The 16575-nt window shown below is 39.8% G+C and overlaps 1 protein-coding gene across 8 annotated transcripts in view; it reads right to left on the bottom strand.

The window, feature by feature from the left end:
- The window catches only part of ANO6 (anoctamin 6), a 237352-nt gene that overhangs the window by 48381 nt on the left and 172396 nt on the right, over positions 1–16575 (bottom strand). For all 8 annotated transcript variants that reach the window (XM_055251354.2, XM_055251352.2, XM_055251351.2 and 5 more), the window contains 3 exons: positions 13994–14054; positions 3809–3951; positions 1612–1689 (listed from right to left, as the gene is read on the bottom strand). In XM_055251354.2, coding sequence (XP_055107329.1) covers positions 1612–1689; positions 3809–3951; positions 13994–14054 — 282 coding nt within the window. The remainder of the gene's footprint in view (positions 1–1611; positions 1690–3808; positions 3952–13993; positions 14055–16575) is intronic.

The following is a 16575-nucleotide window of genomic DNA, read 5'->3' as shown; positions in this document are numbered from 1 at the left end:
TCACGGCTTCCCTTGGCTAGGAAATGGAAATCCCCCGACCCCTTGTGCTTCCCGGGTGAGGCAGTGCCCTGCCCTGCTTCAGCTCGCCCTCTGTGGGCTGCACCCACTGTCCAGCCAATCCCAATGAGATGAACCAGGTACCTCAGTTGGAAATGCAGAAGTCACTTGTCTTCTGTGTCAATCATGCTGGGAGCTGCAGACCGGAGCTGTTCCTATTCGGCCATCTTGGCAACTCCCTTTTTAACATTTTTTTTTGAGATGGAGTCTCACTCTGTCACCCAGGCTGGAGTGCAGTGGTGCAATCTTGGCTCCCTGCAACCTCTACCTCCTGGACTCAAGCAATTCGCCTGCCTCAGTCTCCCAAGTAGCTGAGATCACAGGTGCACACCTGGCTAATTTTTGTATTTTTAGTAAAGACAGGGTTTCGCCATGATGGCCAGGCTGATCTTGAACTCCTAACCTCAGGTGATCTGCTGCCTTGGCCTCCCAAAGTGCTGGGATTACAGGCGTGAGCCACCATGCCTGGCCTTTAATTTTTTTTAATTTGAAATTTATTATAGTATATGGTTTAAAGTAAGACTTTAACGTTTATTGTCCCCCCAAATAGCTAACAAGTATTCCATTACTATTTATTGAATAATCTCCACTTGTCTGATGGATTTATAATGCCTCTTTTCTGACATATTACATTTTTATTGCTATCAGGGGCTATTTCTAGGCTTCATGTGCTATTCTTGAATCTGGCTGTTCTTGAGCCATTAAAACTCACACTAAATTATTACATCACTAATATGATTCCATCAATAAGCCCAAAACTAACTTAGTAAGTACTGATATTTTACAGAAAATGTGTTTCTATCTACAATCATTCATTTAATCATTCATTCAGATCCTTTACAACTTTGAATAGTTTTTATGTTTTCTTTGATAGTTCCTATTATCTTTTTGTTAAGGGTATTCCTAGACATTTTATTTATTTATTTATTTTTTGAGATGGAGTCTTGCTCTGTCACCCAGTCGAGTGCAGTGGTGTGATTTTCACTCACTGCAACCTCCGTCTCCTGGGTTCAAGTGATTCTCATGCCTCAGCCTCCCGAGTAGCTGGGACTACAGGTGTGTGACACCATGCCTGGCTAATTTTTGTATTTTCAGTAGTGACGAGGTTTCATCATGTTGGCCAGGCTGGTCTTGACTCCTGACCTCAGGTGATCCGCCCACCTCAGCCTCCCAAGGTGCTTGGATTATAGGCATGAGCCACCGCCCCTGGCCAACATTTTATTTTGATTGTTGCTGCTGGAAAATTTTAGAATTCTTAATGCCTTCCATTTGGTCTTCACCAGAAACTGGAAAATCCTGAATCACTGATTTAAACAGATGAGGTGAAAAGAACTAGAAGAACCACTGTGAACAGATAAGGTATCTTGAACCTTGGGAGTTGCTCTATGTGGTGGCTAAAATAGTTCTCTGGAAATATCTGTCTGTCTCTCTGAGACCATATAGTTTCCAGGCTCAGCATTTAGTTTCCTCAACATTTAAAATTAGATATTAAAAAAATCTGTTACATAATAGAAACATTTTTAATCATTCAAAACATTTTTGTGATAGAATTACCCAGAAAAAGACAGCACTGGCACAGAGGGTTATCCGTATACATTTTCCCCAGGCAGTAAAGGGAATGCGTTCTTCTTCCTAATTACAAAAACAAAAAAGTTTAGTCAATCAAGGGATTACTGTAATAAAATTATTTTTCTCCTGACTGGCCAATAAATCTTAGACTTAATTTTAAAAAATTAGTTTGCAAGCATAGTCTCCTTACTCATAATTGCAATTTTTTGTTAACAATTTCAAAGTCACACATCACAAAACACGTGCAGTATTCATTTTAATAAGTTTTTGGAAAATGCAAGCATGAATAAACTGTTTATCGGCCACGACCCGAGCTCAGGAATCTGGGTGTCTGATGGTGCCAAGCTGCAAAGCTATAGTTCTGGGTTTGTCTTAGGTTTTAGAAATCACTGTGATGATAGTGCAGAGCCCAGGCAGGACAAAAAGTTTCCTAGATGTCTGCAAATACTAGGTATCCACTATATGTTTCTTTGTTGGGCTTTATATATTAACTTTGAATAAATTTCTAAAGGATTTCCATTTTATAGTTCATAAAAACATATTTAAATTCTTAAGAGTAGAAATCAACCCTCTACATGATTTACCTGTATTGTAAGAGCAGCCTAATAACAGCTGCAGATACTTACAGAGTATTTAACTCTGTGCCAGGCACTATTCTAAGTAGCTTCTATACATTAACTCAATCCTTAGCTGCAATCATGAGGAAACAACTGTATTATTTCCATTTTATAGATGAGGTCACTGAGGCACCGGGAAGTTAACTAATTTGTCCAAGATCATCCAACTAGTAAGTTGCCATGTTCAGACATGAACTCTGGCATCAGAGACCACCATCCCACTATAGGCCTCTCTAAACAAAGGGAGGGTATGTGGGCAACAAAAGTGAAATGAGGAATCACCATAAACAAAAAGGAAGCTTCACTTGCAATGTTTTAACAAGCAACATTTCAAGGGAAATTTAACTTATAAGTAAGCTGGCAATTTTAACTATAAAATTGGCAGGTTTAAATGACCAAATTGTCTTTTTTTCAGTATTTTTCCCATGTTGCTGGTGTTATAAGATTTTTTAGTGCTCAACGACTTCATAAACATCTAATTTTGTTTAAGTTTCGGCTTTCATTTCTGAATATACAGTCTTTCAACAACATATGCTTTGACCCTGTCCTCTCTAGTAAACAGCAGGAACTATTCATAATGGGGATTATTTGAAGCTTTTACATTGTGAAAGACAGATGTCACTTTCTACTGGTAATTGAACCTCGTTTTTTCCCATTTGTAAAAGGAAGAGGTTGAACTGTTCCCTCTGGTTCCTTTTAGTGCCAACATTTTGTAAATCTGTGATTCAATTTATAAAACCTATAGTTGGGAACATTTTCAGACATTCTTGGTAAAAGCATTTTCTTTCCAAGAGCTATTCGTATTCAGAACCTACTGTTCTTATGCTGATGACTGCAAGTACAATTAGCTCAAAGTTTTCTGTGTTGATGGAAAGATGCAAGAATGCAGATGATTTAAAAATCATGTTTCAGGGACTTTGGAATATTTATACAGACAGAATATAGTTTTTTATTTTTGGAGCAGTGGTAGCAAGCAGCAAATCTACCTTTCCAATGACATAAAATACCTAGCACAGTACCTAACAGAGTTGGACCTCAAAAAATACTTTCCTTCTTCCTGCATCCTTTCTCCAACTTTAGGATAAAGGCCACACCACTTTCTGCACATCCCGACCAGAGAGTGGGGCAGTGACTGAGGCTTACTGCAAGATAAAGGGGCAGCTGGTCTAGGAAGAATAAGGGGCTGGAATAATGAAAGTATATGTGAAAAATTGAGAATCAACTATAACAACCAGTGCCTCTTTCCTTATATCTCTATGTCACAGTAAAAATTATTTTTTTTTGTATTTTTACTGTTTTTATGAAAGAAGGGACCCCATTTATCTCCTGTGTCTACTGTTCTAAGCAATGCTTCTTCACTTTGGCTGCACATCAGAATCACCAAAGGAGCTTTAAAAAACCCCGGTGCTCAGAATACCCCCAGGTTACTAAGTACCAGAGTATGTAGTGATGGAACTCAGGTATCAATATTTTTTAAGCTCCCCCAAGTGATTCTAATGTGCGGCCAAGGAGGAGAACCACAGCAGTAAGTAGATTAAACTGCACCTAAATACGACCCTGCTTACCTGAGTAATCTCATTTATCACTACGTGAGTACATCGTGCTTCATATTCTGGTCGGGCTTGTTCTTCCTGCTGTAACTCAACGGTATCCCATTCATACTCAAGTTCTGCCTGGCGTCGCTTCCAAAACTCCAAAAACAAGGTAACTAACAGAGAGACAGAACAGCTTGTGTGGATTTTCAATGATGACTGATGTTTCAGAAATCCGTACTGAATAATATTAATTATCCATTGTACTGGCCTGTTTTCACACTGCTATAAAGAACTACCTGGACTGGGTAATTTATAAAGGAAAGAGGTTTAATTGACTCACAGTTCTGCATGGCTGGGGAGGCCTCAGGAAACTTAAAATCATGGTGTAAGGCGAAGGGAAAGCAAAACATGTCTTACATGGCAATAGGAGAGAGAGAGCAAGGAGGAAAGTGCCACAGCTTTAAACCATCAGATCTCATGAGAACTCACTCACTATCATGAGAACAGGATGGGAGAAATCCACCCCCATGATCCAATCACCTCCCACCAGGCCCCTCCCCTGACACATGGGGATTATAGTTCGACATGAGATTTGGGTGGGGACACAGAGCCAAACCATATCATCCATAATACTTTTGTATATGGCAAATCAAATCTAAATTATAGGAGATACTACTATTTAAAAGGGAAAAACATGATTTTAAAGAAAATGTTGGTAATTTACGACATTATGAAACAGACTATAGATTCTGGGAAAGGCAATGTGATGGTCAGAAGACATGTGAGTATGTCTGACACTGAAGCGTATGTTCCAGCACCTTATTGCCAACTAAAACACAAATAATAATCACAGTTCCAAAGGAGCTCATGGTCCACCCTTCATCTGCTTTTGCACGCACCCTCATTCTTGTACTCTCCTTTCCTTCCTAAGGGCCTACAGGAGAAGAGGAATACTTTAGGATGTCCCAAATAAATTAATATTCATTCATATGGAAAACTGGTATTTTTCTCAATCTTATATAAAGTATGACTAAAATAATTTTTTAGGAATCATTTTTCAGAATTTTTAACTTTAAATACTAAATAAAAACATTAAATGTTAATTGAAAATATGCAGTTTCAGGGTAAATACCCTATGCCCTTCTTCTAATCAGACCGCGAACCCTAAGTCCTTCCTATAAAGAAATCCTGTAATCACCACTCTTCTATTTACAAACATTCTTTCAGTGTCTACTATCAGCTGGGAATAAAGAGAAAACAAGACACAGTCCCTGCTTCAAGGAGCTCCTAGGCATATGAGAATTATACTGTCCTTGAAGTGACAGGTATAGTTGATTATTAAAAGGGCTATGATAAAGGTAAGCACAGGTTGCTCTGGGCACACAGAACCAGAACATTTAACTGGGTGTTTCGGGGAAGGCCATCCCAGAGGAGGGGACCACTGTGATGAGTCTTGAGATGCCTCAGAGCTGATCAGGTGAAGGTGGTGGTGGGTGGAACACTAAGGCCACCTGCTCCCAGGGAGCTGCACATGCAAAGGCACGGAGGCCAGAGGGCCAGGTACTTTCCCAAAACTGCAAATAATCTGGTAGTAAGCGAAAGGTGTGATGGAGGTGGGGCAGCCAGGTAAGAGCTCTGCAGGGGCACATCACAAAGGGTTTTCTGTGCTTTGAAAGGAGTTTAGAGAGTTTAACGTACAGATGGAGGAGACTTTGAAGGTAGTCTAGAGTGAGACTAGGGGCAGGGAGACCTGCTGGCAGGTACATGATGCAGCAGGATCCTTGAGGGATGTTGAGCAGGCAGACGGATGGATGCAGGTATGACAGATGGATGTAGGTATGACAGAAGGATGCTAGACAGGTTTCTGGCTCAGGCAATATCCTAACTTCTAGTGGCATGCCTTGGAAATAGGAAGTGTGTTAAGAAGGTCAAGTGTGCAAGAGGAGACAACTGGTTTGGTTATGATCAGATGAAATGTATGTGGACTACTCAAGAAGAAATGTCCAGTAGAGAGGCAAAAGTCTACAACGTAGGAGGAAGATCTGGATTGAGCTGGATTTTCATTGTTTTAAGTGGCAATTGGGGCCATGAGAGAATGAGATCATTAAATGAGGTGCAGGGTAGTAATCACACTCTGGCTGCACGTAAGAAGGACCAGGGAGCTTTTACAAAATACTGAGCCCAGGTACCACCCTGTAAATTATGATTTTTGGTCTGGAATGGGGCCTGAGCATAGTTGTTTTGTTTTTGTTGTGTTGTGTTTTTAAGGTTTAATATGCAGTCAGGGTGGTGGAGACTCACTGAAGTAGAGAGTGAAGAGAGCCAGAATGAAATCCTGCAGACCCTGCAGCAGGCAGCCTGAAATGCAGGAGGCAGTCTTGGGATGCACCTGTAAGGAGCAAGAATCCAACACTCCCCAGTGGCAAAGACAACTGAACATGTTTAAAAGCACTCACTTCCTAGCAGTGTTTTGACTACTACTTTTCCAGTAAGTTAGAGTAGAAATAACCTGGATGTTGGAATCAGGATCAAATTGTTGAGTGTTTTATATAGAGGGTGATGGCTACTGAGAAACAACCCAGACATTTGTGATCCGTACCTAACCAAGGGGAAATGAAATGAGTATTGGCTTGTCAATGGGATGGAAATCTAGAGGGCACCATGTCCTTTTGTGGACTGACATGTGACTGGCTGGTCTTGCTGCCCAGCTGAGCCATGCTGGTCTCAGGTGGCAGATACTCCCCAAAGAGACCCTGTTGGGAGGAATGAGCCACTCATGAGCCAACCCTCCCTAGGCTGCATATGAAGCAGCATAACATACACCACCCACTTACCAAAGCCCCCTAAGGTTCTGCATCTCCTTGATAAACTCCCATACATCTCCATCAACAGAGGACCCTACATTTTAATCTACCAAGAATCCTACTGCCAGTATTGCATATGCCCCTGAAGCTCCCTCAGCTCTGTCTCCCACTCTATAATTATGAAATCATTCCAGCGGTCATGTGCATTCTCTCAGAAAGGGCCCATTTTATTCCCTTTGTCAACCCTTCTTCTGCCCTTCAAAATATTAATACATAGCACTCATGCATCCCGACCTGTATCTGCTTCAAGGTCTACTGTCTATCATAACCACTGGAATGTCACCTTCACATGCGCAGGGATTTGGTTTTGTTCATAGCAGAAGCACTAGGACATAGTAGGCACATAACAAATGAATGCACTGAATGAACAAACTGAAGGAAACCACCCAGAAACTGGAGGATTCCCCACCACCTGGGGAATAATCCACTCAGAGGTCCCAGCTGACTCCAACTGCTCACCTCTACACATAACCACCCACTCGCCTTACTTCCTGCTATGCTAGTCTACTTGGGCCTTCAGTACCTCCTGTACAGATGTACCTTGATTTATCATGCTTTACAGATAGTGTTTTTATCTTCTTACAAATTGATGGTTTGTGGCAACCCCACGTTGAGCCTCTATCAATGCCATTTTTCCAACAACATGTACCTACTTTGTGTCACATTTTAGTAATTCTCACATTTCAAATTTTTCATTATTATCGTATCTTTTATAGTGGTCTGTGATAAGTGATCTTTGATGTTACTATTGTAATTGTTTTGGGGCAACATCAAGTGCACCTATATAAGATAGCAAAATTAACAAATGTGTGTGTTCTGACCATTCCACTGACTGGCTGCTCCCCCATCTCTCTGCCTCTCTTCTGGCCTCTCTATTCTTTGAGACGCAACAGTAGTGAAATTAGGCCAACTAATAACCCTACAATGGCTTCAAGGTGTTCAAGTGAAAGCAAGACTCACACATCTCTCACTTTAAATGAAAACTAGAAATTATTTTTAGTGAGGAAGGCATATCGAAAGCTAGGCCTCTTGTGCCAGTTTGCCAAGCTGTGAGTGCAAAGGAAAAGTTCTTGAAGGATATGAAAAGTACTACTCCAGTGAACACACAAATGATAAAAAAGTGAAACAACCTTATTGCTGATACGGAGAAAGTTTTAATGATCTGGATAGAAGACCAAACCAGCCACAATATTCCCTTAGACCAAAGCCTAATTCAGAGCAAGGCCGGAACCCTCTTTCATTCTATGAAGGCTGAGAGAGGTGAGGAAGCTGCAGAAGAAAAGTTTGAAGCTAGCAGAGGTTGGTTCATGAGGTTTAAGGAAAGAAATCATCTCCATAGCATAGAAGTGCAAGGTGAAGTAGCAAGTGCTTACTGGCAGCAAGTTATCCAGAAGATCTAGCTAAGATCATTGATGAAGGTAGCTACACAACAGACTTTCAAGGTAGATGAAATGCCTCCCATTGGAAGAAGATGTCATCTGGGACTTTCACAGCTAGAGAGGAGAAGTCAACGCCTGGCTTCAGAACTTCTAAGGACAGGCTCACTCTCTTTTTAGGGGCTAATGCAGCTGGTGACCACACATTGAAGCCAGTGCTCATAGATCATTCCAAAAACCCTAGGGCATTTAAGAATTATGTGAAATCTACTCTGCCTGTACTCTAAATGGAACAATAGAGCCTAGATGACAAGCACGTCTGTTTATAACATGGTGTGTTGAATTATTTTAAGCCCATTGTTCATAAAAAATTACTCTTTTAAAAAAATTACGGCTCATTGGCAATGCGTCCATTCACCCAAGAACTCTGATGGAGATGTACAGAGATTAATATTGTTTTCATGGCTATGAACACAACATCCATTGTGTAGCCCATAGATCAAGGAGTCATTTCAACTCTTACATTTTATTACTTAAGAAATACATTTAGTAAGGCTACAGCTGCCATAGACAGTAATTATTTGGCTAGATATTGGCAAAATAAACAGAAGTCTTCTGGAAAAGATTCACCATTCTAGATGCCATTAAGAGCATTAACAATTCATGGGAGGAGGTGAAGATATCAACATTAACAGGAGTTTAGAAGAAGTTGATTCTAACCCTCATGGATGACTTTGAGAAGTTCAAGACTTCAGTGGAGGAAGTCACTGCAGATGTGGTAGAAAGAGCAAGAGGAACTAGAAGTGGAGCCTGAAGATGTGACTGAACTGCTGTAGTCTCATGATCAAACTTGAAGGAATGAGAAGTTGCTTTCTATGGATCTGCAAAGAAAGTGGTTTCTTGAGATGGAATCTACTCCTGGTGAAGATGCTGTCATTATTGAAATAACAACAAAGGATTTAGAATATTACACAAACTTAGCTGATAAAGCTGTAGCAGGGTTTGAGAGGACTGACTCCAATTTTCAAAGAAGTTCTACTATGGGTAAAATGCTACCACACAGTATCACATGCTAGAGAACTCTTTTGTGAGAAAAGAGTCCACTGATGTGGCAAACTTCATTGTTGTCTTATTTTAAGAAATGTGCATAACTACCTAAACCTTCAGCAACCATCCTCCTACCTAACCAGTCAGCAGCCATCAACACCGAGGCAAGACCCTCTCCCAGCAAAAAGATGAACACTCTCCAAAGGCTCAGGTGATTGGCAGCATTTGTAGTAATAAAGTATTTTTTAATTAAGGTATGTACATTTTTTGACAATGCTATGCACACTCACTAGACTATAGTATAGTATAACCATAACTTTTATATGCACTGAGAAACCAAAAATTCGTGGGGCTCCGTTTACTGTGATATTCGCTTTCTTGTGGTGGCCTGGAACCTTACCCACAGTATCTCTGAGGTATTCCTGTACCTAGCAAGAGGCCAGGGTAACCCCAGACGGAGAATATACCATGAAGCATTGACAGTTTACTGGTGAGATCAAGCTTTAGCACCTTGACTGTGGGGAGGAGTCCAGGGTCAACATGCTGAAGGAATTATCACGTGTACTCTTCTACCTCACAGACTGCAAACATACTCTAACAGCATAACCATTTCTTAAAGGATGTTGTGACTAAGCACATTAAAATCTTGTTGCACTTTGACACAGGCATAAATGAAAAACTGGTACTTATAAGCCTGTTAAAATTAGGCTGGAAGACTGGTGATTTCTTATTTTTGCGATAGAAAGAAGGGTCTGCACCTGCGTCACATGAGGTAGAACCAAGGAGACAAAACTGACATTTTCTAACCCATTCTCATTTTTTTTCACAGCACCAAACAAAATAATGCAATTATGTCAGTAAAAACCAAATTATTTCTGCATCTTTCTCAAAGCTTGCTGCAACTTCATTAATATACACTGTATTTTGTCATCAATCTAAAGACTGATAATAGCCAAATTATTGGCAGAACTCTTATTCTCTGCTTGTCACTTTCTGTCTATGGGGCTTTAGGTAATTGGCTTAATCTCCCTGAGTGTCATCTTCTTCATCTTTAAAATCGGAGTGTGATAGCCACTCATTTACTCAGTACCTATCTAGTATCTATCTCAGTATCTATAAAGTATCAACAGGAGATAATTCATGATAATATTCTTAACTTTTCTCATAAAGAGCAACATAAGCAACTCTAGTCGGTGCTATAAGGGAAGAACAGTGGATGTCCTCTTCCCTCCTCCCTGAATTTGAACATATTGGGTAAAATGCTTCTGTTTACGAAATTCTGAACTATAGGAAGCAGTTCTGCCTGGGAAATGACAGGATTGCAATGCAAGCAAGACATAGCCTGGTGTTAGCAAATCCTCAGCCTTGAAGGAAAACCCCTGGGAGCTGCAGCAACGGGTGAGTGTTTTAGTTCCTTATTTCACTCAGCCACAGATTCCGCAGGGTCTATGGAAGGCACTGCTAACCTAGTAGTCACCCAGTGTTTTAGAGTACTCCTGGGCCACATCAGTGCTGACTCACAATGCTGTGTGTCCCAGATTGAGGGCACCAGGTCCTGGGGTGACAGTGCATGATCACAGACAGGAATTTCTGTTCCGTATCTTTTGCTCTCTCCCCCTGCAATAAGACAACTGATAGCACTCCAGCAGGGAGCAACACACTTCTGTTCTCTGGCAATCCAGAGGTGCTAGCTGATTAGACACAGTTAAAACTCTTACATCAACATATAATAAGAAAAGAGAAAGGTTGTCTGGAACTTGGGGATCAATAACAGCTCTTCCTCTTAATCAGGATATTTTATATCTAAACAAAATATGCAACAGATGAAGAAGATGCCCATATACATACAAAGGTTTCATAGCAGTAAAGTGTTATGGTGTTATATCCTGCATTGTCTAAGGACAAGGCACACTCTGGTAGACAGGAATGTTCTGGTTGCTGTAAGAGTTTGCTGCTGAAGGTCTAGGATGTTTTAACAGGCCTTGAAACCATTTAGGCCTTGTAACCCACAGAGGCAGAGAAGTTAGATGAACTTCCTCAGCCTTTATTGCAACTTTTTTTTTTTTTTTTTTAAGATGGAGTCTTACTCTGTTGCTCAGGCTGGAGTGCAGTAGTGTGATCTCGGCTCACTGCAAACGCTCCCTCCTGGATTCAAGCAATTCTTGTGCCTCAGTCTCCAGCTGGGATTACAGGTGTGCACCATCACACCTGGCTAATTTTTGTATTTTAGTAGAGGCGAGGTTTCCCCATGTTGGCGAGGCTGGTCTCAAACTCCTGACCTCAGTGATCCACCTGCCTCAGCCTCCCACAGTGCTGGGATTGCAGGCGTGAACCACCACACCCAGCCGTTTATTCCAACTTCCTAATTCAAGGGCTAGAAACTCTCTTGCAGCTAGGGTTCCAGATCTGATTTTTTTAAATGCCTGTCAGAAGCATCTGTATGTCACTTAAGTCAGAAACTGGGCTGAATGGAGTCAGGGTGGTGGTAGCAGGAGCTGCATTATTTTGCTGGTGTGGACCCAGCAGAAGCAGCACAGGTCTGAAAGTAACAGTCACAGCAGCTGTTTTCTGATCCCCAAGTGCAGCTAGTTAGGGTTCCTGATTCCCCAGGTCCTTAGCCAGATGACTGGTGGTTTTCTGGAAATAAGTAGGCCTAGTTTAGAAGTCACCCCCCAAGGTGAAAATTAAACATTGCAGTCATGCAGCCAAGAGTCTGATCCAGGGAGAATCAGGTGTAAGTAGGAAAGATGCAACAAGGAAGGGAGTGGGCAGGATGTGTTTAGAACCTTTACTTCAACCATGGGTTGGTGTTCAGGACTCTATGAATCAGTATGAGCAGGTGGGCTGCCTTGTCCTAAAAGGATGGACATTTTTAAGTTAAGTATATGATTTATATTATATTGATTACAAAAGGTTTTCTACTCTCAACTTTCATAATTTCTAGGGAGCAGAAAAGTAAGTGCCATATGCATCTGGGCACAAAAAAGATGCTGCAGGAACATAATGGTGGTGATATGAATAACTTCACATAAGGCTGTAGCCTGTTTGGTTCTGCAATTTCAGACTTTCTGTAAAGTGGTTTACAGCAGTAGTTCTCAAAGCAGAAGTAACAAGGAAAGCCACACAAAGCACTTAAAGTTTATCATACATATCCTTAAAAATATACATACGATGCTATAGGCAGTGCTGAAATACTTTCTGCATTCTAAAATCATATAAAATAAAATCAGCAGCTAATGTGTAAGTCAGTTCTATAACCATGGTGTAGTTAATGATCAGAGAAGGGAAGGTTAGCTAGGAAATTTGAGGCTTGTCTTTCTAGTGTCAAAATTAACATTTTTTGCTTCATTTCAAATGTCTTCTTTAATTGGGGCTATCAGCATCCATTAGTTTATGCAGTTTAGTAGATGTGTTAGAATGTTATACATTATGATTCAATGCTGAGAGTACAGTTAATAGTTAAAATGCCGACCCATGTGTTCAGCACCTAAGCTCTTACTGGACGGAAGGAGGGGGCGGAGAAAGGTGTATTACAACGGAGGAGCACAGAGGATCTTAATACATACATTCAATCTTTATTCTTCTATGTGTCAAATATTAGCCAGAGTTTGGTCTCCAGCCAAAACATGCTAAATGGCTGAATGCCAATGTAACTGGGATGTTTGGCCACCTCACAGTGCACTTTATCCGTGGAGCGGCAACAAATATCTCTAAAAAGTGAGCAAAATAATTGGATTGTCTGTTCTGTGATCCATTTGGTAACTCTTCATAGGCACAATCACTACCAAACAGAAATACTGCTGAGGACACTGTAAATAACTGATTCTGTGAGTTACATATGTTGACGTGTTGTCCTTTAAAGAATAAGAAACTTGGTTCAGTTTTTTCCTCTGCCTTCCTATAACTTGAATTCTGTTGTTCCTCATACTTACATAATGAAATTGGAAATGCATCTAATTTTGAAAATGGAAATTTTTCTTCTATGTTAGAACATTCAGATCAATTAAACATTTAAAGTTGCATTTAAAGAAAATGATAATTGCCTCATTGTATTAATGATTCTATCCCAAAGTAAATAATATACAGTGTTAAAGTTCCCATATGGGAATTAGATCCTGTAGAATTATATCTGTTCTAGTTAGTAAGTCGAGTTTGTTGTTATTATACGAGTAGCACATACTCATTAAATATCCGCTCACATAGAAGTGTATGAGGAAGAAAGCTCACCCATAATCACTGTGTTGCTGCTTCCTCCTGACCTCCACCCCCATAAAAGTTAGGTTGTATCACACTGTGGGGGCTGTTGCAATAATGGCTTCCAACAAATCATGCCTCCTACATTCAAGCCACTGGGTAGTACACTCCCACCACCCCACATTGATGCTGGTTTGGCCATATGACTTACTTTGGCTGATGGGACATTAGCTAACTTGATGCAACAATAGGCTTAAAAATGCATATGCACTGAAGCTTGTCCTCTCTTCTCTTTGGAACCCCGAAACCAAGAATCCTGGGCTAGCCTACTTGAAGATGAGACACCATGTGGAGCAGAGAAGCCTTCCCAGCCGAGCCCCACAGACCAAACCAGATTTCTAGTTGCAAGATCATCTATCCCCAGTGGAGCTGCCAGCTTACTAGAGAGTCAGCTGAGCCAATCCATGCCTGAAGAACCTCTCAGCTGACCCAGAGAATGATGAGAAATAATAAATATGAGAAATAAAGTTTGTTGTTTTAAGCCACTATATTTTGATGCAGATTTTAATATAGTAAAAGCTAACTGATACAATGTCCTCAGTTATAAATGAAATTCTAGGGGAGTTGAAGCCTGGGCAACACAAGATCCTAGAAGTGGGTTATTTTGATAGCCTACATAAAGCTGTATAATACTATCAAATTGAGTGCATTAAAAAAAAAAAAAACTTACTTACCCCATACTCCCATAAATACTGCAAAGACCAGGGTTCCAAAACTGTCAAAGATGCACAATTTCTGGAAAATATAGATGACATATAAATGAGTCATATCCTCCACTTATTAGGATTCAGTAAATATGAAATGCTTTGTCTATTCTACAGTCTTGAAGTTCTTTTCAAAGGTGATGCCTAGTTTAACAATCATCTATGATCATACACCATTCAATGTATCTACTACATACTTATAGATAAAATTTGATTCTTTTAAAAACAGTCTTTGCTGTATTAACCAGTGTATTTTCCACTGAAACTTTGCATATCCCAATAAGGAAATAGGTATAGTTCCTAGAATTCCACTGAGTTTAAAGCCTCCATTGGGCTTGAATAACAGCCTCTTATGAGCTGTCATAATGGATTTGAGGAAGCAGTATGGCTCTACGAATACAATGATCCCTAAGCAACTTTTAGATTTTATCATCATCCCACCCTGGTCAGAGGGTAAGTTTCAGAATTCCTGTTTTTCCTGTTAAGAGATGTACAAAGCTGAGGTTTATCTCGAAGTGGCTCTCCTCCAGGAGAGCTCTGTTTTCTTAAACCCAATGATGGCTTTTCTACCATCACTGACAGATGCTTCTACTGGAATAAAGGATGCACAGGTGCTTTTGCCAACATTACAGTAAATACAATGATCATGAATGATAAATAACATATCTGGCCAAATAAGGCTTTATTCACTAGTTCTTCGAAGTTTTATCCCTTTGCTAGTATATAAGCAGCCTATCTCCCTCTATGAGTTCCTGGAAAATATTTTAATTCATTACTAATTTTTCATTAGTGAGCATTTTTACATTTCCTAAAAAAATACTATCAAGATAATGGAAAAAGTGACAAGCATATCTACTTTATGACAGATAATATAAAAGGACAGGGACTGGGTAGAAAAGCTATAGGTAAAAAAAAAAAAAAAAACCTTTTCAAATGTTAAAAGAAAATTCAAAGCTGCTTCGAAGTAGAAAAGTCTACTTTGCTTTAGGTGATTTTTTGGGTTGCTCTTTATACTCATGTAAAGTGGATAAACCTTCATCTATGTAAAAACATTAGTTATTTTCATAAAAGAATAGCAACATTCTCATCCATCTGATTTTCAAGGCCCCCTCAATCATCCACATTGACTGTGATGAGAAAGCAAGCATAATCCTAAATTGTCTGTCATCCAATTATTCTTCTAAAACACCTCAAGGAAGACAGAATAAATGCATGCCTGCTCTGGGGAACAATCCTTTCCACCTACTCCTCTTATCCAGGGATTCCATAAGACCACATATTTCAAATCTTTTACTTTTGACTCTTATGGAACCGTCTTCTCCAAATTAACTTTTAATATTATGCCTTATCCTTTATTGTAAAATTATAAGAAAGGTCTCATAAAAACAGTTCTGCATGTTGTAATACTATTATTGAAGATTCTGTCCAATGCCACTTCCATTTTAGGAATCAATGCAATCTTCTAAGTATTTGACAACACTCTACTTGCCTTGACGGTTCTGCCCACCTACTCCAAAAAGAAAATCCCACCTGTGAATTCTTAGCTTTATTCTTTTGAGAAAACGTCAATGGAAACACATCTGTCAGCACTAGAGGGTAAAATGGGAGCATTACGAAAGAGCAAGTGTACTGCCAATGTCAAGATCACTCCAGCTGCCTTGCTCAAGGTGACAGACAGGCCTAGCACTCTTATGAGGGGGAGTTAGGCCTGGATGAAGTTCGTATTCTTGCCACATGTGTGAGAATCCTGGACCCTTGAGAAAGAATAAGATGGCTGACTTCTTTGCTCTGTGTTCCATGAACTATGTGGAAGCAGGAAGTAAGGGAAAAAGGAAGCAAGGAGCTTACTTGGTAAGAAGCCTAGCTTAGCTTGCTAGGCAGGATGGCATAGAGAGGGCAAGACAGCTGTGTTAAGAGCGGTTTGAATCAGCATACTGCTTTAGTCCCATAGAGCAGGAAAGAAAACAAAGAGCTGCATATGTAGGCATGATGATTTTAAGCAGAGAAACCAACTAGAATTTCAGGGGAAAAAAATGACAATTTGTTATGCTTTCTTCCTGGAAAGAAGCAAAGTCAAAATTTTATAACTAAATATGTTTTTATGAACAAAATATTAGAACTTACCATGCTTCCCTTTTATCCTGCCAGCTAGAAAGCTAAGAATCTTATTCAATAATCACAGAAACAGTATGAATCCCTATTATTTGCATAATTGTCTCCTAATTTCATATTTCTATTTTTAATTTGCTAAAAGGTAAGCATATCTGTAAATTAGTACTTTCCAAAAGAAAGATGTATAAATGAATACATAAATAAATGTATGAAGGAAAAAATAATTCACAAACAGAAAAGCCAGAAAAAGTGCTTTTTCTTTTTCAAACTTTTTTTTTTCCATTTAGTCCTCTTACTCATACTCTTTTATGTTCCCTTCTTTTTGAAAATCATCCCAACAAGACTCAAGGGATTCTTCAGGAAACTGGAATAGAATTAAAGATTCAATTTTTTATTTTTTCAAAACAAAAAAATGCACACAGGGGTATATTTGAAAGTCA

Source organism: Symphalangus syndactylus, chromosome 17, assembly GCF_028878055.3.
Source record: "Symphalangus syndactylus isolate Jambi chromosome 17, NHGRI_mSymSyn1-v2.1_pri, whole genome shotgun sequence".
Classification (NCBI taxonomy): Eukaryota; Metazoa; Chordata; class Mammalia; order Primates; family Hylobatidae; genus Symphalangus; species Symphalangus syndactylus.
Note: the sequence above shows the minus strand (reverse complement) of the source record. Positions and strands in the feature narration are given on the sequence as shown.